Raw genomic sequence first — 26078 nt, forward strand, 5'->3', positions numbered from 1 at the left:
ACTACTGAATCGATCGGAATAGCACTTATACCATAATCGTCCCGGAAATACCAAACAAGGAAGCTCTTTCCACAATTTCTCCTTGAAAACCGCACTGTGGAGGACCGCCAGAGACACGTCCAGATGGTGGGGATGATATCCTAATTTGTGGCGTGTCATGCGAAAGTGGCACTCGGCGGCTGGAATCAGGTGAAACAGCTCTTCGAAACACTCCACGTGATAAATGCGGATATGTTGATATAAAGCTCCTATAATACCTTTATTCATATACAGTATGCATTGGTTGATTCACCTTCTATACTCAATAACTCTTTTGGTTTTTAATTAAATCACATTTTATTTATTATATTACTCTTGTAAGTCAGACGTTTGAGTATCTTTTCTACAATTCTTCACATATTTTTGCAATACAATTTGCAAAATAATGAAGCTTCAAATATCGATTTAAAAGAGTGGCAAGGTGTTTCTTGCCACTGCTTCTCGACAAAGCTCAACCTTTACTGAAGTGCTGGTAAATAACAATATAGCTTTCGAAATTCATAAGTGTCTTTTGTTTACCGAATCGAATAAATCTGATTGAAACAGTGATTGAATGTCATATTGCCGCCCCCCAGCAATGTTGTAATTGGCGGAAGCCATCGGTTACTCTTTAATGAACCCCATTCTCCATCATTGTTGTCTGATTTACTCGTGGCTCGTAGCGGGTGGCTAGTATATTATAGAACAATGAACGTTTTTTTACAACAACTTACAAAGTTGGTACATAAAGAAATAACATATCAGTCTAATAAAATTGTAGTCAGATACGCTATCCACATCTTACTATGTGAAACTTTGAAGTATTCAATGTTAGGTAGGTACATAGAAAAAATGTTTATGAAATACTAATTGAAACTAAAGAGTAATAACCAATGTTTGAGAGAAATAAACTTTACCATCTATACTTATAATAAATCTGTAGACATCGGATCTCTGTAAAAAAAATAAAAACTGAGTCAGGGTGATTTAAGAAAAAAAATAGAACAAGTCCCAATTATTTTCAATTTTTTTTTTCTCTATTTATCTGTTTGTACGGGCTAATCTTTGAAACTATTTAACCGATTTAATTGAAAATTTGCATGATGGTACCTTACATTCCCAGTCAATATCTTAGATACTTTTCATTCATTCATTTCAGACAGAAAAAAACCTATAGTAACTTATAGAGCGTAGTTGATACTTCATGTTGCTGGTCAACATCTTAGATACTTTTCGTCCCGGAAATAAAGAGTTCCCATAGGATAGTTAAAAAAGAAAATAATTTATTTAGCTTAGTGGACAATAACTTATGGAGATAGCTAATTTTATATGTTGGTTGTTATGTAATATTGCGCAGGAATATGGAGTGCAGCGAAGACCAATCCTTAATCTAAGATAAAGAATTTCTAATACCGGCCCAATATAATACCAACAGATAGAGATAAATTACTACCTTCTACTATAAGTAATTACCTGTTACTAATCTAAAGCTGTCCAAATATACCATAGTCATTCTTATCGCCAGTTCACTGTTGCAATTTCCATACAAACTTCTATCCCTGGTAAGCTATACGTCGTCCCATTGACAGACAGCGTGTACGGATAAGATGAGTTACCGTCGATAAGTTTATTGGGACAGAAAAGTCAACGATAGTTACGATTTTTTATCTCAAGTAGGCCACAACCGGAGATAGACTGAATATTGGGTCTAAGTCTGTGAGTTGAAATGCACAGGAGGTCTACTCGCAAAATCGAAAACGATACATTCGGAACGATACGATAATACTCCGAATATATCGCAACTATCGTACTCTAACAAATGTTCGAATTCCTTATCGTTTATCGTTACCATAGACTAATATTTGGATTTTTTTACGATGTTAGTGTGAATGAAATATGTTCAAACCTAAACATTATCTGTGCTATGTCGCTGTTAAGTGTCAAAAGTCAAAACATAGTTTAGGCGCTAAGGACCATGCCAGACTCTGCACCAACAATTTGGTATCATTTACACATAATGTAAATGTTAAAAAAATATGTATTGATTATAATATGACCATTTGGAATTGAATAAATAATACAAAACTTGCGAATAATAAAATGTAAAAAAAAGTAACTCAACCCTTCTCGTCGACTTCCGATTTCTCAGGCGGCCATTTGCATTATTCCTACGGATTAACGATCAACAAAATGACTAAAATGACTTAGTAGTAAAAAAATCCTGTTGAATAGTTAATCACATATAATTATTTCAATGATATTTATTAAGTATGTATATTGTATGGCAAATATATCTATACAACTTGAAACGATAATAGCATCGACAGCCTAGAAGGTGTCGTTGAGATAATCGTAAAAGTGACGTTTGATTATTTGTGAAATTCGAATATTCGTCTCTGACATTTTCATCTTAGAGTAGGGTTAGAACCGATAATATCAAATAATGTTTCGTTCGTTCAATCATCGTTTCGACATTGATTACGATGTAACTAAGAGTAGGATTCGACACGACTAATGCCACGATTTATTGAATGTCGATTTTAGGAGTAGGTCCCCAAAGCTCTTTAGTGTTAAGTCGTAGGTATATTTACCTCAGGTGCCATCCAATATGGAGTTCCAACAGATGTATTCCTCCTGGCCGCAGTCGCAGCTAAATGTGACGATACTCCAAAATCGACCAGCTTAACTTCAGCATTTTCGGTCAGGAGTATATTATGGCCTTTCACATCTCGGTGCATACATCTGTGGGCGTGGAGGTGGGTTAAAGCTCTGACGGTTCCTCGGAGTACGTAGGCCAGCTGTGGTTCCGTCAGCTCACTGCCGCGTGCGTGTAACCCAGCACTTAGATCCGTCACTGAACCGCCGGTACAAAGCTGAAAAATTAATGACTATTGGAGGTTCATATTCCTAAAGGCCAATGGGGTACAATACGTAAATCACAATCAAGTGTATTTAAATTATGGTCACCACAACGGCGCCTATTTCTAGCGTGAAGCAGTATGTGTAAGCATTACTGTGTTTCGGTCTAAAGGACGCCGTTACTAGTGAAATTACTGGGCAAATGAGACTTGACAACTAATGTGTCAAGGTGACGAGCACAGTTGTAGTGCCGCTCAGAAATTTTTGGTTTTTTAATAATCCTGACTCTGTATCAATTGCCATCAGCCATTGCCGTCCTGCTAGTCTCGTCCATTGTTTTGATTTAAAAAAAATTGTCCCCTTCATTCATCGTCATTTTTTTCATTCATCATCATGCTACTAAAGCATTGTGCATTTTTTTTAAATGTGACGCCACTTATGTTTAGTTTACGTGGCAATCTGACCATCAAATTGGATTTTGCTTTCTTTTATTTAGTCTGAGTACGTAAGTCGATACCTATATCTATCTGAAATTTTACACTGGTACAAAAGACCGAATGCTATTATACAATACTTTTAGTCCCCCTGAAAACGAGATCTGGAAAAAAGGTCTTGAAACGTCAGTTTAACTAACTAACTAATAATAAATGTAACTTTTATGCAAAAATCTAATGTAAAACAGTTACAATTACACGCGTTATAATCCTATAAGTGTTTTATTTAAATGTGTAACACTCGCGTTAATCGAAAAAAATACTATTATATTTAATATTTTGGGCAAGAAATTGAGCCTTTAAAATTTAAGAGATTTTTATACTACAAAGTCTAAAAAAATACTTATTAAGGAATCAAATTCCTTTTTTACATAATAAGTAGTGCACTTTTAACCACCAAAGGCTTAATAACGCACTCAATAACGTACTTTCCAAATATTTTTTTAAAGAAACCACTTATATATTTTTATTTTGGCTCAATATAGTCTTTACGTACTTAATATTCAATAAAGGGCTTTTTAAATCAATACATACTTCCATAACAAACCATATTTGGTCATCTTCAGATGTGATTCCGCGTTTTAGAAACAGTCCAAAGAATTCCGGGATGTTTGGGTGACTAGAGAGATCCCGGAATACAAGAAACTCTTCTTCAATTTCCTCTATGTTTTCAGTTATGTTTTCCAATATCTGAAATTAATAAGGAAATAGTTAGATACATTACTAGACACCTTACGCAAAGTACATAGAGCGCACGGCCTCTAGTAAGTAGAACATCTTCCCAACTAGCAATGATTCACGCAGATTAAAATGCAAGGGGTAGAGGTAGATTAGGTACAATTATTGTTTATTAAATCGATCATATTTTTTGTGCGAAGCTTCTTTACATAAAATATAGATAGAAATAGAGATACGATACTTAATAAATAATAAAAACCAAAATTTATGTGACGCTTCTGACTGACTGACTGATCTGTTATGAAACGACTGACCTGTTTATGAAATCTACATCTACCTACCTAACTACACAAAACAATGACATTTAAAATACATTGGGAGGCTTTTTTGCACAGGATACCGGCTAGATTATGGGTACCACAAGGGCGCCTTTTTCTGCTGTGAAGCAGTAATGTGTAAACATTATTTTGTTTCGGTCTGAAGGGCACCGAAGCTAGTCAAAGTACTAGGCAAATGAGACATAAAGCGCAATTGTAGTGCCGCAGAATTTTTGGATGTTTCAATAATCCTGTTATGCTGCATTGTAACGGGCAGGGCGTATTAATTACCATCAGCTGAACGTCCTGCGCGTCTTGTCCCATATTGTCATAAAGATTGTCCACACAGAGGAAGTCGCGGCCAGAGTCTAGTTATTAAATAATAACAATAGTTTGTAAAAGTAGCCTTTAGTTAGTTAAGAGTAGCGAATTGTTCAGTGACCTTGACATCGTTGCCTCAATGTGAGATAAAATCTACAAAACATTACAAGCGACCTGCTAACAATGCCTTCCACTAACACATAGATCTGTTGTGCTGTGTTCGTAATTGCACACGAATTATTCATGAGTATTATTTGAATATTATGTAGGTGTAATTGAATCTAAATAATTCCTGAATTATGAAACTATTATGATATTTAAATATGTAAGTGGCGGTTATTTAAATTCAATAGGTGCCGTGTACGTAACTAATGTTTGTTTTTGTGTTATGCGCTGATTACTAATTCGAAACGGATAAAGGGTGTATGCCTACAGATCTGGGATATACCTACCTATTGTAAAGAGACAGAAACTTATATTATAAAAACTTTCGTGAGATATTATTGACACTATTTATTTAACACGGCCTTACTCACGGTTTGTCGGTGTGGGTACCTACTAGTTTCGGACCTTTCAGAGGTCCTTCATCAGGGTGAGCGTCAGTATGAGACGGGACGTTGTCGCGTACCCTCTCCACTCACCCTGATTAATGACTTTTTATTACTATACGGTTACTCACGATATTATATATTTTATTAATTTGATGCCGATATTTCGATCCAATTGCATGAAACGTGGTCGCGGCGGAACTGATGAAGTACCTTCGAATGGTCCGAAACTAGTTGGTACTCACACAGGATAAATCATAAATAATAAATTAATAAAGACAGAAACTTGCGTGAAGTCAGAGAAATATGAAGGGACTGTGTAAAATGTAAATAGTGATATGTTGATTTTCTTTCACGTACATATAAACTATGGAATGAGCTTCCTTGAGCAGTATTTCTCGGATGATACGACATGCGTAGCTTCAAAAAAAGCGCGTACACTTAACTGAAAGGCTGGCAACGACTCTGTGATTCCTTTGTACTTCCAGGAAAATGAGGGCGGCAGTGAACTAACATCAGGTCTTCCGTAGAAAAAGATAGTATATATCCCTACATCTTCCATCATCACCCAGTATTAACCATATCAATGCCGATGTGGCGTTCAGGTAGATGCTTTTGGGTGTCACGGGCTATCCTGCCTAAATTCGACAGACCTCAACAGTCGTCACGCCAGCATTAATGAAGACATCCACAGGACATTTGCTGCTCTTAATATACCAGCTGTTTTTAAGCCAAATGGTATTAACCGTCGCGATGGCAAGCGTCCTGATGGAATGAACCTGGTGGCTTGAACACAAGAAACCCACTGGTGTGGGACGCGAATAGCGTCGACTCTCTGGTTTCTTCTCATGTCCAAGCTGTGTTAGTTGGTGCTGGGCCTTCTGCTTTGACTGCCGAAGAATGATAAACATGAGTTGAGTCTCACATATTTGTGCCGTTTGGTGTAGAGACACTTGGCCCGTCGGGCCCAGAGGCGCGGAGAATGTAGTACCTACGCGCCTCAATAGGGCTATTTTGGTCAACGGATCAGCCTAGCTATCGACCGCGGAAATGCTGTCAATATTCTTGGTACACTTCCCCGTAATGATAGTTTTAATTTAATTTTAATGATAGTAATGTAAATATAGTTATATCATTATAAAGTGTTTATTACCTTGACTGCCACTCTTTTTCCAGATTTCTTATCCTTTGCGCAGTAGACTTCTCCGTAGGTCCCCTCCCCGATGAGGTCCTGCAGGGAGAACCTGTCGCCAGGGTCTGCAGCCCGATCCAGCTCCACGAGCTGCGAGAGCCCCCGGTACGCCGTGTCACTGCGCATCATTCACCGCTCACATTTGTCTGCAAAGTCAAAATAACATTAATTTTTTTGAAGTTATCTATACTATATATAATATTATAAAGCTGCAGTGTTTGTTTGTTTGAACGCGCTAATCTCTGGTACTACTGGTCCGATTTGAATGATTCTTTCAGTGTTGGGTACTCCATTTATCGAGGAAGGCTATAGGCTATGTTTTTTTTTTCAAAATTAGGGATCCGTAATAAAATTGCTATTTTGTAACACAAGGTGTAAAATCGAAAACCTATTTTTGCGTGCGCTGCAAAAACTATTGACAATAGAACAAAATGATGTACAGGCTATAATATAGGCAATATTTTATTACTTATAAAACTATCGCGTGAATTATACTTTATATGGCAAAACAACGTTTGCCGGGTCAGCTAGTAATAATAATAATCAGCATCACAACACAACAATATATTTTTAATATATGTATTCTAATAATAAACAATACTAAAATCTAGTCTGAGCAGGAAGCACAAAAGTGTTTAAACAAAAAAAAAACGTTTGTGCGTGGTAAAGGTTACTGTAACATAAATGGCTTTTTAGTGATTCCACGGATTGGGAATGGAGCGACCGCACTCATGCTATTAAAAATCAGTTGAATTGTATAATATTACTTTGTAAACATATTTTTTGATGAAAAAAAAGCCCGCTGAGTTTGTTGCGCCCATTCTTCTCAGGCATTCTCTTTGGACTGGGTGGTAGTTTTTGACTTTCAATAAGTGATCAATTAGTGTCATATCCTATTTTGAAAAAATATTTGAATTTGAATTTATTTATTTTCAATGTATTTAGTATGTAGATTTTGAATGTATTATTGGATTATATTGGGATATTATGCTTGTTTTGCACACCGTAACAAAGCGACGATGTGACGTCATCGACGTCAGGACTGGAGATAATGCAACGGGATGGATAAATTCAAGAAATTTATTTAGCAAATGACACTGTCTAAAAAAAATAAATAAATCGTATTTAAATTTAAGTATTAATATTGGGATATTATGCTTGTTTTGCACACCGTAACAAAGCGACGATGTGACGTCATCGACGTCAGGACTTTTTTATCGTTATCTCCAATAATGTAACGGGATGGATAAATTCAAGAAATTTATTTAGTTTTCTATTTTATATTTTTCTATGCATAAATAACTATGGTAATTATGGTAACCAAGAGGACACAGCACTATAAAATAATTTTTTATTCTGCGGCCATATTATTGCGATAAGGCCATATCTGCCGGTATCTGCCACTAGTAAGTCTTTTGAACCCTTTTAATTTGGCTGTATTAACTTACAATTTTAGTAGTAACAAACGTACAATAGTAATTGTATTGCTTAACTTAATAATAAATAAAGATAACGCTGTGTATACCTATAAGTTAGATAATATCCGGACGACCGAGCCATGCTCGGATTTTTAAGAATGTACAAAACTTGAACAAAAAAAAAACTAATAGGACATCTGGATTCGAACCGGGGTCTTCTGCTTTCCGGATCACCCAATGTCCCATCTGAGCTATAATAGTCTTGTGGCGAAAATTACCTTTGTATTCTAATGTTATTGTAGCTGTTTCTCATTCAAACATGGATAAAACCATTTTTTTTAAATTGAAACCTAGCTAGATCGATTTATCACCCCCGAAATCCCATGCATATTTAATTTTATGAAAATCGTTGGAGCCGTTTCCGATATTCAGATTATATATATATATATATATGCAAGAATTGCTCGTTTAAAGATATAAGATATAAGTAATAAATATAAAAAATATACATTATAAGTAGTCATAATATTAATTGTATATCTAGTTGATAAGCATTTTTAATAAATAAATAAATAATAGCGCGTATACCTTCCTTAACGGCCGGCAATGCTCTTATGATCACTTAACACCAGGTGACCCGTACGCTCGTTTGTCCTCCTATTCCATTAAAAAAGCCAAAGGTTTGTATAGTTGAGGCACGTATAGATTTTTACGCTATTTAAGTACACAATTTAATGTTTATAATTATCTAATTAACTACAACAAAATTCTATATTATCGTAATTATAAATAGTAACATTAACTCATAAAGAATGATACAATCAGAAACTACGAGAGTAAACAATACCAGATTGTTGTTGTCCAATCTTTCTGCGCCCTCGCAAAAAAGAAGGGTAAAACATATAATATTATCTCCTTTGAGCATTTATATTTATGTAACTTCCATGTAAAATAACATGAAGTATTACAAAATATTAAAGATGCCATTGATTGTCAAAATGCCACGCACACAAGCATCTAATAGTTGGCGGATACAAGCAATTGTTCTTAGGTAGTGAGGTATTTAGTTGTAGCGCAGCGGCGACCAATCCTTAATACATTATACCATACTTAATACAGTGTTAATTTAGGTTGTGTATGATCTTTAAGTCTTTTAATTACACGAGTTTCATCATTACTGTCTGTCATAATCCATTCTATCATAAACTTGTTATCAAAAGCACGTTTTAACTATTTCTCAAGCATGAATATCTTATCTGTTAAATTATCTGTAGACATGTCCTAAATTCACAATATTCTTAAATGGCCTTAAGCAAAGTGCACTTAAATTCGAACAGTTTCAGATATCCGATGACACATAGCACAAATATCTGCTAAGTTACGACCACAACAGCAAACCACATTCACAATATACCTCTATATTCATTATCTCAATATTAACAATACACGGCTAGAGAATATACAGGAAAACGACTCAAATTCGATCTCCCATATTAATCATAATATTAGCGCACTTACAGGCGCTTTTTTGTTTTTTTTTAAACATGCAGGATATTCAGCTGATGATAATTAATACGCCCGGCCTATTACAATGCAGTGCCGCTCAGGATTCTTGAAAAACCCAAAAATTCTGAGCGGCCCTACAATTACGCTCGTCACCTTGAGACATAAGATGTTAAGTTTTATTTGCCGAATAATTTCACTAGCTACGGCGCCCTTCAGACTGAACCACAATAATGCTTACACATTACTGCTTCACGGCAGAAATAGGCACCACCGTGGTACCCATAATCTAACCGGAATTCTGCGCAAAGGAGCCTCCCACTGCAGTTTAATTCGAGCCTTTAATTCAATATTTAGTAACTTATCAACGGAAACAAAGGCGCGGTTATAGTAAGTACAACCTTTTTCTTTCCAAAAGTAAATACAATTATCGCCAAAATTGATTATTTTCTAGAGCAAACAGTTCACTCAATAAATTTTGTACGTCTCATAGTGATTTCGACTTGTTCTCGAACAATCCAGTTAATGCTAGAGAACACGTTGCAAATTCTTTTGTAAATAATAGTCGTATGTAGTAATTATGTAAATGGCATGTACAACTAATATTAAATAATCTGTTTTTCTTTCTCTTTTATTATATTTGAACATTTTGTATGTTATTGTAATTGGTTAGTTAGGTAATAAGTTATACGATTTTTTTGTCATTTTGTTATTTAGTGCTGTAAGTTCATCTGTTAGAAATAGAATAGAAATATTGTTTAGTAATATTTAACTAGTAATATTTTACTCCAGAAATGATAAATCAAATTTCTATCAGCCGGTACACACCCGAAATACAGACGTAGAAATATATGCGAAAAAGGTGCCGTTGTGGTACCCATAATCTAATCAAATCAATTCAAAATATTTTATTGCAAGTCACATTTTACAGTAGGGTGGTAGGTACATTAATGGGTAGACAATATGTGACGCCCTGCAAGGGCACAGCAATGTTATACATAAAATAAATAAGTCTTATACATTTTATACATTCTTATACTATATTGTAACTAATTCTCACACTTAGTGTAATAAAAAATTCGGGTAAATCGTAGAAGCATTTTGAAACTAAAAAATTTTTAAGATGTATTTTAAATAGACATGGCTTCTCTTTATTTTTAATATCGTTTGGGATGTGATTATAAATTTTTGTTGCCATGTGGTGAGGGCTCGATGACACATACTTGTTTGGGGATTTTTTTATTTGTTTAAATTTCTATTATTTCGCTTGTTATTTGGTATGTTTTTTAACAAATTTAAATGCTTCTAGGATGTAAATTGAAGTCAGAGTTAAAATTTTGTGCTTAATAAAATATGGTCTACATGAATCCATCTGCTGAATATTTTCTAACTAGCCGCATACTGTGCAAAGAAGCCTCTCTGGTGCCCTCCCACTGATAAAATCGGCTGGTATCAAAACATTTGATCATATAATATTAAAGCATTGGCTTAATAATTTGTCAAAGATAATCCTTACATTTTTTTTCCGAGAAGATACTATGACTTGATTCGTTTCATATGATATCGGCCAAATCCGATTTTAGGATAAACTAGGTATTCCTAGGCCAAATCAGTTCACCTGTAGGCGGTAGTATAAACCGGTACAGACTAGGTTAAACTAGTTTCTCCCATCGGCCTTAGGGCAAACCCGTTTAGCCTAAGCTGATCTGGTGACTTACTTCAGGGTAAACTGGTTTGGTCTAGTCTGTACTAAATCTGCCTATAATTAAAAAGCATTTATTAATCAAATCAAAATCAATTTATTCTATCGCCTACAGGATGAACTGGTTTGGCCTAGTAAGAACTAGTTTGTCCTAAAATCGGGTTTGGCTGGTAACATATAATCTCGATAAGGAGAGAGTGATGTCACCGAACAAGGTGAGGAATGAAATATGGACTATAATTACAATACAGTACCGTTGCATGCCGAAACGGTCACTGCTTCTACGACGTCATTTAACTAGCCAATTTGCACGTAAGCATATAATTTAACTGTCATAATATAACAACGAGTACGGAAAACCACAGAGTAAACTGTGTGTTTTAGATGATTAAATATTATATAATGTAAGCTATTATTATTGCTAGTAGTCGCTCTGAGGTCGAAATTCTTTTAATTTTTAAGTTTTCAACTTTATAAGGATTTATTTGTCTAATACTGCAGTACAAATTATTAATAAGGCATTTTATATAAAAAATAGATTTCACTTCTTCTCCAAATAACATCCACATCCTTCTGCAATGCGTAGCCATTGCCAGAATCAGGCTGGGGTGTCTTAAAATACCTTCACTCAAAGCAGATGACGTGCCCTGCCTGGACCCTCTGAGGATCCTACGCCTTTTAAAAGTAATAGGTCTCGAGGATATAATTTAAATCTCGGAACAGTAACACGTTTCCTAGTTAGTAGAAGAGAATCGATTCTCTTCCTTAACTTTTGAGTTGAGGGTATGCGCGCTAGCGCAGACAGGGGGCACAGTAGATCCTAAGATTTAAGATAAAGCATTTTCCTCAAATCACCATAATAATAATAATTCTCCAAATAAACATTAACGGTGTTAAATTTTACAATTTAAAAAAAAATACCTGGTAATTCTGCAAAAAGTAGTACTTCAGTTTAATGCGAGATGGCTTGTAAGTGACTGACTTATTTTATTTAAACAGTGGACTAACGGAACTTTTTTATGGTGTTTGGTAGTGCTGTTATATAATAATTAATGTGTTAGTTAAACTACTAAAATGGCTTAATATGCTACGTTTTATTAACAGCTTCTTCCATAATATACCTGCAAGAAAAGTAACGAATTGTTATAGGCTAGATATATATAATTATTATATTATCACATAAAAGTTCCGAGTGCTATTCAGATTGGGTTTCACAATGACTTCACCGCTTTATTTACCAGATAATTTATAGGCAGGTTGGTTTGGAAACCTCATATTCTATAGTTACGTTTTACGAAATGAAAATACTAATTTAACTGTTTCGATCACGAGATAACGAAACGTTAGCTTAATAGTTTGTAACGCAAATTTTAATTTCATATTTTACAATAATTATTGGTAAATCTCTATAATTGTCTTGTACTTCTTTTGTGGGAGTGTCAAATAATCATTTGTTAAGAGACTGGTTATGAGCATTTCATAGCTTTCATAATATTTTCCAGAGGGAGGCTCCTTTGCACAGGATGCCGGCTAAATTGTGGGTACCACAACGGCGCTTATTTCTGCCGTGAAGCAGTAATGTGTTTCGGTCTAAAGGGCGCCTTAGCTAGTGAAATTACTGGGCAAATGAGACTTAACATCTGAGTGAGCAGCACTGACAAGCGCAGTTGTAGTGCTGCTCAGAATTTTTAAGTTTTTCATCCTGAATGAATCCTGAGCGGCACTGCATTGTAATGGGAAGGCCGTATCAATTACCATCAGCTGAACGTCCTGCTCGTCTCGTCCCTTATTATCATAAAAAAAATATATAAGTCATGGCATGTCCGGCATATAAACATGCTATTTCCTACTAAATCCATCCCAAAATTTATTAGGTGCTTCCTGTGCTTGTTTATCACTATGCAAACAATTTCGTTAATCGATAGATAAGTTGCAAGTATCCTATTCGTAACTTTACTTATACATTGTTATACATAGCCTAAATGTTATGCGAGATTTATTAAAATCATTACACATGATATTAGCATTAACATGATACGCAATGATGGTGAAACATCGATCCATTCCCCGCGACTGGGAACCCACTTGAGATATCAAGCGTCACCTATGGCGACACCAATAACTATAAGCAGAAACGGAAGTTATAATAACAAAATACTTAGAAGAATATACTCAATGAGAGTCGAACAAGACATACCAAGATTTACGAACCATGTGTCGTTCGAACGTTTGGCTCAGTTAAATAAAATTCTTTTAAAGGATTAAAACGCGTGTAATTGTAACTGTTTTTAGATTAGATTATTTTGGGGTAAAAGTAATATTTTTATTTTTGTTAATCCGACGTTTTAAGACCTTTCCAGATCTCGTTTTCAGGGGGACAACAGTCCCTGGAATGGTCACGAAACGTCGGGTTAACAAAAATAAAAAAGTAACTTTTACGCAAAAATCTAATCTAAGAACCTTAAAGGATTAATCCTTTAAAAGTGTTTTATTTAAATATGTAACACTCGCGTTAATCAAAGAAAATACTATGGTTGGCTCAGTTAGGACTCTTCCTAACCGCTCGGATGGAACTCTTTGATTAGCACTCACGGGTTCGAGTTCCGAATCGTTCATAAATTTTGGTTACAAATTAAATTTGTATAATTAATCGCAGAAGTGAGAGATGTGCTTAGAATGTACTCGTAAGATTTATCGATTAATTTTACGAGTGGGAGGCTCCTTTGCACAGGATGCCGGCTAGATTATGGGTAGGAACCAGAACGGCGCCTATTTCTGCCGTGAAGCAGTAATGTGCAAGCATTATAGTGTTTCGGTCAGAAGGGCGCCGTAGCCAGCGATATTACTGGGCAAATGAGACTTAACATCTTTTGTCCCATGGAGACGAGCGCAATTGTGGTGTCGCTCAGAATTTTTTGGTTTTCCAACAATCCTGAGCGGCACTGAATTGAAATGGGCAGGGCGTATTATTTATTTTACACCAATATCAAAAAAAAAAATTAAGAGACTTTACTTAGATCTGGCATTAAGTCATCAAAGTTTTCTTTTGAATTAAGCTTTAGGCATTTTATTCATAGCCATAATAGCTAAACTTGCTTATATAGATTCTATTCTGAATAAAGATAATAATTTTCATACAAAAATACTGAAACATACCACGTCAATTTTAAAATAATTGATCACGAATTCCTCTCTGTAATAGCCAAAACTGTACCGAATAATTTTAGGAATCGCTCAAGGTAAGTATATTTCATACAGCTGAGTATAAACCTAATATACTGGTTTTACATTAATTTAATAAGTCCTACAATTAGCGAGTAAATCTACTATACCAGAAAAAGTAGAATAGCAAGAAGAAGAAGTTCTTGCTACTGGAATATACAGTCACTAAAAATGACCTCTTCATTATGTTTCTATTTCTCATTTATAGTTAATGTCAGCGAAAGATTCATTCAATATTACTTTGGGACATAAAATATAATATGATCTTGTGCCATTTTTTGTATTAGGTATATTTTTGAATGAATTATTTTTAATGTCAACTTTCCCTTCGCAATGAAAATCTTCTTCAGTTTGTGAGTAATAAGAAATGTAAAGTAAGTGACCCAACATTGTTATTAGTAACTATATTTAATTGTTATTAGTAACAACCTATTGTCTGTTTATGTAGGATTGCAACAAAAAAGTTTTTGTGCATCATTGTTTGACACACCTGCCTATATAGGATGGGCTTGGTACAATAAACAATGAAATAATGGTATCTCACTTACATATGAGCGAAATACAATGCCGATGTCAATGGTCTGTGACGAAATAGTACATGAAGCATATGAATCAGCGTTTCATGTTTAGTGTTGATTGTTCTGGAATAACATGATATCGCAGCGTAGTTTCTATCTCCCCTATTATATATCCATAAAAATAGTACCTACTCTATTACGTTGTGTGAGACTTAATTTGTAGTATAAATACACTTTGGGACCAAATGATGGTACCTGGGGTACGCCGCTCTTCACATAATGGCCAAGAAATATCTATACAAAAATATTTATTTGCGCTAGCAATAAGTGTGTACATCAATAATGGAAAATGGACCCTCCGTTTAAGCATTATTGCGCCTGTGTTAGGAGACTCTGCTCTTTAATAGGGTATTTATAAGATAATTGGTAAATAGTTGTATTCAATTAAGTAGATACTTATAAGAATTTTTTTATTAATGTTAAAATTCTGTGGATCTTTATAATTTGTTTGTTAGATGATAAGTGTTGTGTGGCGGAAATTATGATAGTACAGTAGTTAGTGATAGGTAAGATGTGAGGGGGGGAGAATGAGGGTTGTGTTGTGTGAGATTCAATATGTATTTGTCATTAAATGAGAGTATCTTTTATATGTGGAAATGGAAATGCAGATAATTATGTTACTATTTTCTTCATCATCAGTTCAGCCGGAAGACGTCCAGTTTTGGACAAAGGCCTCCCCGAAACATTACAACGACGATCGGTCCTGTGTTGTGTCCTCATTCAAAGAAATCCGACTATCTTGACCAGCTCATCTATCGATTTTGTAGGGGGCCTACCGACACTGCGTCTTCCGGTATATACGTGGGTAATGGTAATGGTAATGGTATAGGGCTCCTGTTTCCGCAATTAAACCACTAGCATGGGTCCATTTTGCGTGCAGTAATGGCCGGTTACTCCAACCAGCCCAGCTCCTTCCAGAAGTTCAGAACATTCCTGGGGTGTTCACAGACTTCTTGGAGCGACCTTGTATTGGTTAAGGTTTTTGCCCGTTGGTTGGCCACCCCCGCACATTCCAGGATTACGTGAGCGACCGTTTCGTCTTCGGTCAGACAACCTCTGCACTTAGGGCTGTCCGTTACGCCGATTGTGAAAAGGTGTTTGTTTAGTGATGTGTGACCCGTTAGGGTGCCCACCATTATACGGATGTCATGTCTGTTGAGGCTCATAAGTCTACGTGTCAGTTTGGGCGATAGTGCAGGTATCGCCACCTTCGACTGTCTACAGCTTGAGACATTCATCCATCGGGTGTTGTGTAGGTCGTTGGTGAGAGAGCGTATCCATGAGCGCATTTGGCTGAAGGGCAGTGGCAGAAGTGGCAATGGACCAGACACTGTATTTGCCGATGCCCGCCTTGCAAGCTCATCCGCTGCATCATTACCCAACGAACCACTATGTCCCTTGATCCATTGCAGAGTTACCTGGTTATAAGAGGCAACTTGCTCCAGGGTTTGGTGACATTCGTGTATTAGTGCTGAGTTGTGTGTGGTAGTACCGCCATACTGTCAGAAAGAAATCTGATGTTGTGGCCATGTACCTTTCTTCTTAATATAGCGCTGGCGGCTTCCTTGATGGCTACGCACTCACATTGGAAGATGGAGCTGTGTGTGCCCAAGGGTATGGATATATACTCTGGTTTCCCTTCAAAACGTATATACGTGGGTAACACTGAAAATGTTTAGAACTGGCCAGTTAGAAACATTGCTAATGAAAACTTTTTTTTATTTAAATTTTAGAACTCTTTGGTAACCTAATTTAGTATATTGCATTCATTTGTCATTTGTTTTTGTGAATTGGCGGCAAATCTAAAACTCTTGTTACACGTGAAAATTTCCTCCTTCACTACGACAATACTTCTTTCTTTACTTTCCGCAAAACGGACTGTTGAATATTTGACTTTTTTACATTTTCAGTGTTACCTTGGTCCTGAGGATGCCTCGTGTAGAGGCGAAACACGCGTCGAATTGCTTTGAAAACAAATATTGGCGGAATTAACAGTAAAGAAAACTTAAATCATTTGTATACCTAAAATTATGCTGAGCTTCTTAAGCAAAGACAACCCAATGCAAAAGTCAAGTTCTCGTTTTATCACACTAAGCTAAGTTTTACGTAAGTAAAGTCTGAGCAAAGTTTAAGTACGCTCTGTAAAGCTCAGCATAAGTTTGTAGGACACACTGTGAAGGTTTTTTAGGTCTATACTAAGAATTAGGTGGACTATTCGTCAGAACCTCAATAAGAATAATATTATTATTATAATTGGAAGATGAAGAGGAAGATTTTTGTTTGTAAAACGGTCATTGTTTTGCAGTTCACATATTTTCGAGGTCAAGTTTATTTCTCAGAAAAATGATATTTAAGTAAATGTTTAAGTGATTAAGTTAATTTAATTCCGTATCATTTTATGTTGTTGATACAGTTTCTGGTTTTAATTTAATTTGGAGGCTATCGTGTTTTTAATCGCTTTTAATGCAGTTTTATTATTGATGATACAGTAATGTGATCAGGCGAAGTAGAGTTTATTATCAATAATTTCCATCACCGTACTGAATTATCAATCATTGAAATAAATAAAAAAATCTTCAATTACATTTGAAAATAATGAAATGTATTTCAAGAGAGAACCAAAGTCACCGACATAGCCCAAATGATTGATAGATGAAATGAAGTGGCATAAGCAGGGCACATAGTTCGACGGACAGATGGCCGGTGGGGCAGAAAATTCCACGAATGACGACCACGTACCAGAAGCTCGCAGTGTTGATAGGATCCCTACAAAATGGACCAACGATCTGGTCAAGATCGCCGGAATACGTTGGACGAGGGCAGCAGGACCGTTCGCGAGGCGATCTTTGGGGGAGGCCTTTGTCCAGCAGTGGGCGTCTTCCGGCTGATGATGAACGCTTCATCTTCATCTTCTTCTTCTTCATCTTACTATAATCACAGTTAGAGATATCTTTTCTCTCGCATGTTTTGTTTATTAGCATGCTGGTATATTATAAGTCTTTGTGTGGAACATATTCCGTCTTATTAATAAACGCAATGTAAAGTTACACCAGGTTTAAGATGACTTCTCCCTGTCATGTAATTCTGTAGGAACAAGGTTAGATAAAGACAAAAAGATATAAATTTGGAATAACTTTACTTCGCGTTTATTTATAACACAGATTACGTGTACGTCAGGTGTTTTTCACAGTGCGATATTCAAGAGACTTTCTTGCACATAGAACCAAACTGTAAGATGAAAATCCAGTTTTACGTCCAATATAATCGCTTACATCTACAACGTCAAACTTGACTCACAGCACTCCCGTGATTCTTATTTCTGGTGGAACAAGTGAGTAAATCAAATCAAATCAAAATCACTTCATTCACTTAGGCCATAAAAATAACACTTATGAATGTCGCAACCATTTTTACAAAGCTTTATAAAGCTGTGCAACGAGGTTCCTTGTGCTGTGTTTCCAGGACGATACGACAAAAAAAGCACGTACACCTTCCTTGAAGGCCGCTAACGCTCATATGATTCTGGTGTAGCAAGATAATGTGGGCGGCGGTGATCACTTAACACCAGGTACATAGCTGTGAAATGAACTTCCTTGTGCGGTATTTCCGGAACGATACGACATGGGTACCTTCAAAAAAAGCGCGTACATCTTCTTTAAAGGCCGGCAACGCTCCTGTGATTCCTCTGGTATTGCAAGAAAGAAAGAAAGAAGAAGAAAGAAAAAATGTTTATTGACGTCATTGTACATTCTGATAATAGTTCTTAAAGTTATACTAATCTAATTATGATCTACTGACGCCAATGGGCCCCCGACTCAGCATAGTTGTGGTTTCGTGGCAAGAGAATGTGGCGGTGATCACTTAACACCAGTTGACCCGTACACTCAATTATCCTCCTATTCCATAAAAAAAAAAGCGTCCGTTATACTTACAATCAAGTGAACCGTATGCTTTTACTTATCTTCATAAAAAAAACAAATAAGTAACTACGATGCCTCATCATTAACTAATTACAATCTTCTCATTATAAAAGCGTACTTAAATATCATTCGGCTAGGCTAAATAACTTGATTACTATCATTGTGATTATCTTAAATGAGCGCGTATTATTATATCAACGCGATTCTGAGAAATAATTGTTCGCTACCGAAACGTTAAATATAATTAACCGAAAATAAAACTCATCACCGAAAACGCAAACAGAATTTACGATTATTTAGACATGGCAAGACTTATGTGGATTACGTCGGCTTTTGGATAGCTCATTCAAAATGTCTATTCTAGGCCCTAAAAGAAAACATAGTGAACGTTTTTCCATACAAACGTTCTTGACTGTTTTTTTCCTTGGTTTTGACCATAGATCAAAATTTTAATTAAAAAAATCAATATCATCATTACTTGTGTCTCTGTGTTTTGCTTTTTTTTATATTTTTTGTTTTTGTAAGTGCAGTGTGCTTGTGTACTTCGAACACTCTATACAGAGATTTACAAAAAAGTGCGCATGTAATTTCTTGCCGTTGGTCAAATTGAGTGGATATTTAAAGACGTTATTCACTACAAAATTAGTACAAGTAAAATAAGAAGGACTCCACGCCGTGATATTAGCAAGTGAAGCACCGTTATACTAGTGTGTGTGCGGTTACGGGAGATACTAGTTACACAATTTTTTCTCCACTAAACAATCATAATATGGCCACAAATACTTATAAAGTATTGTTTTTACACTTTTTCACAATGCACGACGGCATTTTTAAAATATTTTATTGAGACGCAAACTGATCTATCACAGACGATGACAATTCTCATAATGGCCGCCTATCGGCCTGTAGTAGTGTAAGTGTGTGCGTGGGGCTATGTATTTACAAGATAATGGGCTTGTTTTCGTGCTACACTGTTATGTAAGGTGACACGGAGTCCATATTTTTTTAATAGTCCGTGTTAGTACATTGTTGTATTGCAGCGGCCAGCAAAAGATACATTGATGGACGAATGTTTAAATGTAACACATACGTAAATCCATGAATGCCTTGTTGAGGCCAAGGCTTGTTATAGTACTTTTCTCAAACGGAAATTAAAACGAAACGGCTCTTGCCGCCTCTTGAATTTAATACGGTCTTAAAATAAGTTCATCACACTCAAACTCGCTCACTCAACTCGTTTTGTCAAACACAATAACTTTTGAAAATCAATGACGAACAATAATAATAAGTTAATAAAAGTTATTTTTGAAGGAAGAAATTGTCGAGAACGAAATTTTCAGTGTTTTACTCACGACTTATAGCCGAAGCCGCAGTTGTCCTTATGCCACTAATGAATGTCTCGCCCGCGTTAGCGCGACGGTATGTTGTTTTAGAATTCTTAAATCTGAAAAAGGCCTATGCTTGTGTTTTCTCTCCGAGGATTTCACTTTCTAGCAGGTGAAGTACAATCTTTATCATTTTTGAGACTTAATGCTCTAAATCTCAATGTAGCCATGAGTTCTAATTTCAAACCAAAAAGGTAAGGAAGGTTGAAAATTATAAATCTATATCAGCTTATGAAAAAGTTTCTGTCCAAAGCATTCTATAACATAAAAGAGTATTTTGATAATTAGAAACTAGGTGGCTTACTTACCTACATGTTGAAGTTTATATAGAATATTTTATAATTCTAGTTCGTAAGTGTTTACTTACTAATAAGTTTTTATTATATGTCTGAAAAGGGGTAAACTGTTGATAATTGTTACATATTATCTTACCATCATTACCAGTTTTTAATAATAAAATAATTCTTATTTAAAACATTATCAGACAAAAATATTAAAATAATAATTTTTCAATATACGCAATTTCAAGAATAGGTTTGTAAATAAAAAGGATTTGTAGGTAAGCTCTCTAAGTTTAAATACTCTTGAACCCTGTAAACAATAGCTTCTAAATTCAAATCACAAATTTATTTTTAATAAATAATAATATTAGATCTAAGGGACAACGTTAGCGAAATCCGTAATACATAAGGCGCGTGAACGAAAGCAACACGACAAACCTTATTTAGACACATGGCGTATCCTGAACTGGACACTTGTAAGGCTTGATTGCCTGTATCGAGGTTGTTGAATCATAATCTGTATCGTGTTTCCGAACTTCCTTGTACTTGCGTTTCGTGTTTGCTTTGTAAGTAAAACGAGAACAATCCTATCACCTGTATGGCATTATGATGTAATAACATGTGACATTCATAATTCACTCGTTGCTTCGCTTTATTTACATGGCGTGTCGGATATTGGTGTCAGTCTTGTTTGATTGGGTTCAAATGGCGTAACATGTATTACTTCCATTGACATTACACTACTTTTGTGTACAATTGTTATACCAAACTTTGTATTGCTCAAACTAAATACTTCCGCTTTTGCATAGTTATTTCGGCTATTGAAATTTGTACAAGTAGGTAAATTAGCATGTGTCAATAAGTGTGTCATATAAATGGTTTGATATAAAATGAACAAGGCCCAGATAGCTTCGACTAGAACAAAACAACCCAAGCGGATAGACACGCTTGGCCAGACAACCTTTATAATTACTGTAAGTAAGTTGTTTATAATATTAAATTTAATTTTGTTTAGGGCTTGGCACCGACTTAAGACCTATCGATAGTTAGCACATATTTACACATTTAAATAGAATATATTTTTTCAAAGTAGTAAGGTAACAACTAACTGTATTTTTACATAAGATTTTTGCATAAAAGTAACATTCTTATTACTATTTTTATTAACCTGCTGTTTCGACATGTTTGATGATCTTATGGGAAATATGCAACTTCAAGCAAAAAATTTCGAAATCGTTCCATAATCGGCGGAGTTCTGAGAAAATAAATATTTAAAATCCACCCAACTTAATAACTTGCTCCTTTTTTGTAGTCGGTAAAAAATCTTATTTCCAGTTCCGCTTCTTATTAAATTATAATGATATGTACAGGATTGAAATTGCAGTGTATATATAGAAAATCTATGAAATACAATTATATACAGATATTAATATAACCTGGTCCGATAAAAGTTTTATAATATCTGAATTCATAATATCACAAAAAGGAAGTTCTACAATATAAACTCATTGGTGCACTTCTGTTAAGGCGCTCTCTTCACCTAAACGGCACTTGAGTATGAATATAAAAAATAATTCTCAATCAAAACAAATCATCAATATTTACAATACTATGACTAAATAAAATTAAAACTATCATTACGTGGAAGCGTACCAAGAATACTGGCAGCATTTCCACGTTTGATAGCTAGGCTGATCCGTTGACCGAAATAGCTGCCATCTCTTGGGTTTCCCATAGCCTTACCGAGGCGCGAAGATAGTACTTTGTACATTCTCCGCGCCTCTGGGCCCCACGGGCAAAGTGTCTCGACACCAAACAGCACAAAGATGTATGACTCACTGAGACTGACATATTTGCGATGCTTGCTGACTTCGGCAGTCGAAGCAGCAGCCCCAGCACCAACTGACGTAGCTTGGACATGAGAAGGAGCCAGAGTGTCGACGCAATTCCCCATGCCCAATTAGTATTCTCAATATTATTATAGATCTTTACAAATTTCTTTTATAGTTGATTGTATTTGGTCGACTTTGGTAATTTTTTTGTACTTATGACAGCGGTATTTATGGATGAGTAACGTATAGTTGGACTCGATAGATGGCGTTGTTGAGCAGATTTAGCTTTGAATACCAAAATAGTTTTAATTGTATTTAGTATTTCATATTTCATTAAATTTTGTCTTTATACTAACTGACACTTTTTGTATGTGAGAATAAAATTTCTCATCTTTTAACTCAAAATAAATGCTGAAGTGGCACATTTTATTTAACATAATATTTATTGTATTTAGTCTATAGGAATTGAAATAATTCATACACAATTAATATTGTTGATCACTTCCTTATGGCAGATGAATCATAGGAGAGCTGTCGGTATTTTCTCGAAGTGTACGCTTTTTTTCTAAGGTGCCTTAACGTACCAACCTGAAAAAAAAACTAAAATATATCTAGAAATATTCCTCAAGTGCTATCTCAACACTTACTGATATACATCATAAAAGATAGGCCTGGCCATAACAGTTACAATTTATCCAGACCGGAGCTATGAGGCTTTTCAAAATAATTTTAGTATTAATGCTTCTTAGTTTTATAGAGCTTGAGGCGTTATTTAAAAAACTACAGCTCTTATTGGTTTGTGGATTTATAAGTGGTTTGAATTTTCATGAATTGGTTAACAATTATAGTGGTAGGAATAAATTTGTACAAATACTTGGGATTAAGAAGAGTGTCCAGTTAATTTCGTGTATATTTTTCTTACAACATTTTTTTTCCGAACCTACAGTTAATTTACAAATATTGAATGAAATATATACATATATTATAATGAGGTAAACTTTGTAATTTTGTGAGGTTGTAGGCTATAACCTCTGGATCTACTGAACCAATTTCGAAAGATCTTTTCGAGTCGGATTAGCAATGTAAGTCTGAGAAGAAACTGTCGAACACTTAAATTATTTATATGGCAAAACAACGATTGCAGGGCAGCAAGACATAATGACACTAAAACATAATGTCGTATCAAATGAAAACATATATTTTAAATGAATAACAAAGCCAGTATTCCAGCATTAGTTGCGTTCAAAGAGACTACGACCTTTTTGTTTTGTTATATTTTATTATTTGTCATTATTAGGTATTATTAATAATAATTACTCTTTTTACGTTTGTTCTTGTTTTTAGGTTTAGTTTAGTAGTTAATTGTTTTTAAGTTTAGTTAGTATAATAATACTTTAATTCAGGCGAGGTGTCGCCCTTGAGGATCATGTGTCACGCGGCAGTCACAGAAGATCAGCGTTGCAACACATTTGTGTTGAAACACATGTTGAGTGGCTCCTTTCTTAAACACCACACATTTTTATATTTGTATATTTTTAAGTTGCTTCATTTTGTTATTTGTGTGTCTGTTGAAATAAATGTTTTTTCTTTATTTCTGTCAAACTTGCCCTAGTCTTGAGACTTTAACTTTTGCTGTAGCATGTGTGTATGTATTTTGTTCGCGAGAGCGCCTTAACTAGAAGGCATTGACCACGTCGTCACAGTACGGACGTCATCGTATTATAATTAAGTCGAGTGCACACAATGCGACGTAATGCAGGTATTAAAATATTTTCATGCTCAGATGTTTCGCTTGCGGCGACGATGTTGATGCTCGGATGGTCGAGAGCGACACTTTCACTGCCTCATTGTCACGAATATTATATTGTTAGACGAGAAGACAATACTGCTTTTCGAATTATGTCTTCTATTTGTTTATTCGTTAACTGTGTGGCTTATATATAGGTTATCCAGGGGCGTGCATTGATTTTCTAGCAAGGTAGGCATTGTAGATCTAACTATTCGTAGTCGAGCCTGGAGATTGCTTACCGCAGGTATTTAGGAGAATTTATGAGTGGGGTTAATAGAAGTTTGGTTATAATAGAACGGAACCAAATCATACTAAATCAACTTAAACGCTATTTATGTAGGCGAGGTAGGCACTGCCTACTTGCCTATATGACATGCACGCCCCTGAGGTAATCTATACATCTATACAAACATATAAATAAAATTGGAGTGTCTGGTTGTCATATTAAAAATAACCGTTTTTTGCTAAATGTATATGAATATATACATACAATTTTTGTCTGTCTGTCTGTTTGTTCAGGCTAATCTCTGAAATGGCTGGACCGATTTTGACAGGACTTTTATTGGAAGTTGCTGATGTAATAAAGAGTAACTTAGGCTACGTTTATTGAAGTAAAATGATTTCATTTTAGGAAATAAAGTAATGTTGCAATGTCCAAGAAACGGTTTAACTCTAAAAATAATTTATATGGCAACACAACGTTTGCCGGGTCAGCTAGTATTGGATAAATTTAAATAGTTTATATGATTTTATATATAGGTTACTAGCTTTTACTCGCAGCTTCGTCCGTGTGGAATGGTTACTTTGAGCAGCGTTTTTTAATTCTATGATACTTACTTTGCAAATAATACATATACAAACTGCTGTGGTTAATAAATTTTTATAAACTACGTTTTTTTGTTTTCATCATTTGCTAAAACATAAAGATTTTTACTATTTACAGTTAAAGTGGCCCGTGGGAAAAACAATCATCTCAGAAAATGACGAACATCCATAAAATTTTCCACCCCACATCCCTTATTCATTATAAAAGGTAGCCTATGTCCTATTTCAAGTTCCAGTTTATCTCTGTACAAAATTTTATCAAAATCGTTTCAGTGGTTTATATAGATATACATAACCCTATTAGTAGGGTTATGACCTAAAATGAATATATACCTAATATTCAATGTCTTTAACACAAAAGTTAAAAAAAAAATATGTATCAATTGTTTCAATACTACTAGTTGTTCGATTTTGTAATTTTTAAGCCATTTAGCTACTTACATGTACCAATATATGATGTCATTATTTGAAAATATCTCATTACGTGACAAATCCCCACTATTATTTTCCCAGCTGTCATTCTTCCACCATTGTTTACTTAAGAGCGATCCAACAATAAGAAAATCTATCCACAATTCACACTTTGTTTTGATCATACATCTGATAAGAAGTCGCTTATAATTAAGTTGAAGGAATATGTGATGTGTATTGTTTGAAAGACAATATACAAAATTCATATCATTTGTATTACCCATGAAAATACTCCCACGGTATTTTAATGAGGGAAATTTACATTTCAATTATCAATCAATTCAAAAATAGTTATATACACTATTTACAAGCTATATGTAATGAGTAAGGTAAAGTGGCTCTTGTATGTATTAGCTATTGGCTTGGGAATTCTAGATTCTCTACTTCTGGGTCTAGAATGATCTATGGGAAAAAATTTTATATTATGTCAATTCTAATAATACTAACTCCGTCCAAAAATTAAGGCCTGTTTAAATCAAAGTCAAAGTCAAATAATTTTTATTCAATTAGACTTTAACTAAGCGTTTTTGAATCGTCACTAATAATATTTCTTTTTAAATTACTGAAAATACCATATGTTCGGAAAAAGTAGAGATCGTGCGAAGGACATACAAGAAACTCAACGGCCACTATTTTCAATCAAGTAGAGTATCTTACAATGGCTGTAATATACATAACACATTAGTCTGTAAGATACTGCATCCCATATATGAATCAAGTGTAAA

The 26078-nt window shown here is 35.0% G+C and overlaps 1 protein-coding gene across 2 annotated transcripts in view; it reads right to left on the reverse strand.

The window, feature by feature from the left end:
- LOC126966306 (myosin-IIIb-like) overlaps positions 1-26078 on the reverse strand; it is a 99752-nt gene that overhangs the window by 36207 nt on the left and 37467 nt on the right. For both annotated transcript variants that reach the window (XM_050810278.1, XM_050810277.1), the window contains exons 2-4: positions 6389-6573; positions 3906-4061; positions 2610-2891 (exon numbers count right to left, since the gene is read on the reverse strand). In XM_050810278.1, the coding sequence (XP_050666235.1) occupies positions 2610-2891; positions 3906-4061; positions 6389-6556 (606 nt within the window). In that variant the 5' untranslated portion in view covers positions 6557-6573. The remainder of the gene's footprint in view (positions 1-2609; positions 2892-3905; positions 4062-6388; positions 6574-26078) is intronic.

The sequence above is a fragment of the Leptidea sinapis genome, chromosome 10 (assembly GCF_905404315.1).
Source record: "Leptidea sinapis chromosome 10, ilLepSina1.1, whole genome shotgun sequence".
NCBI lineage: Eukaryota > Metazoa > Arthropoda > Insecta > Lepidoptera > Pieridae > Leptidea > Leptidea sinapis.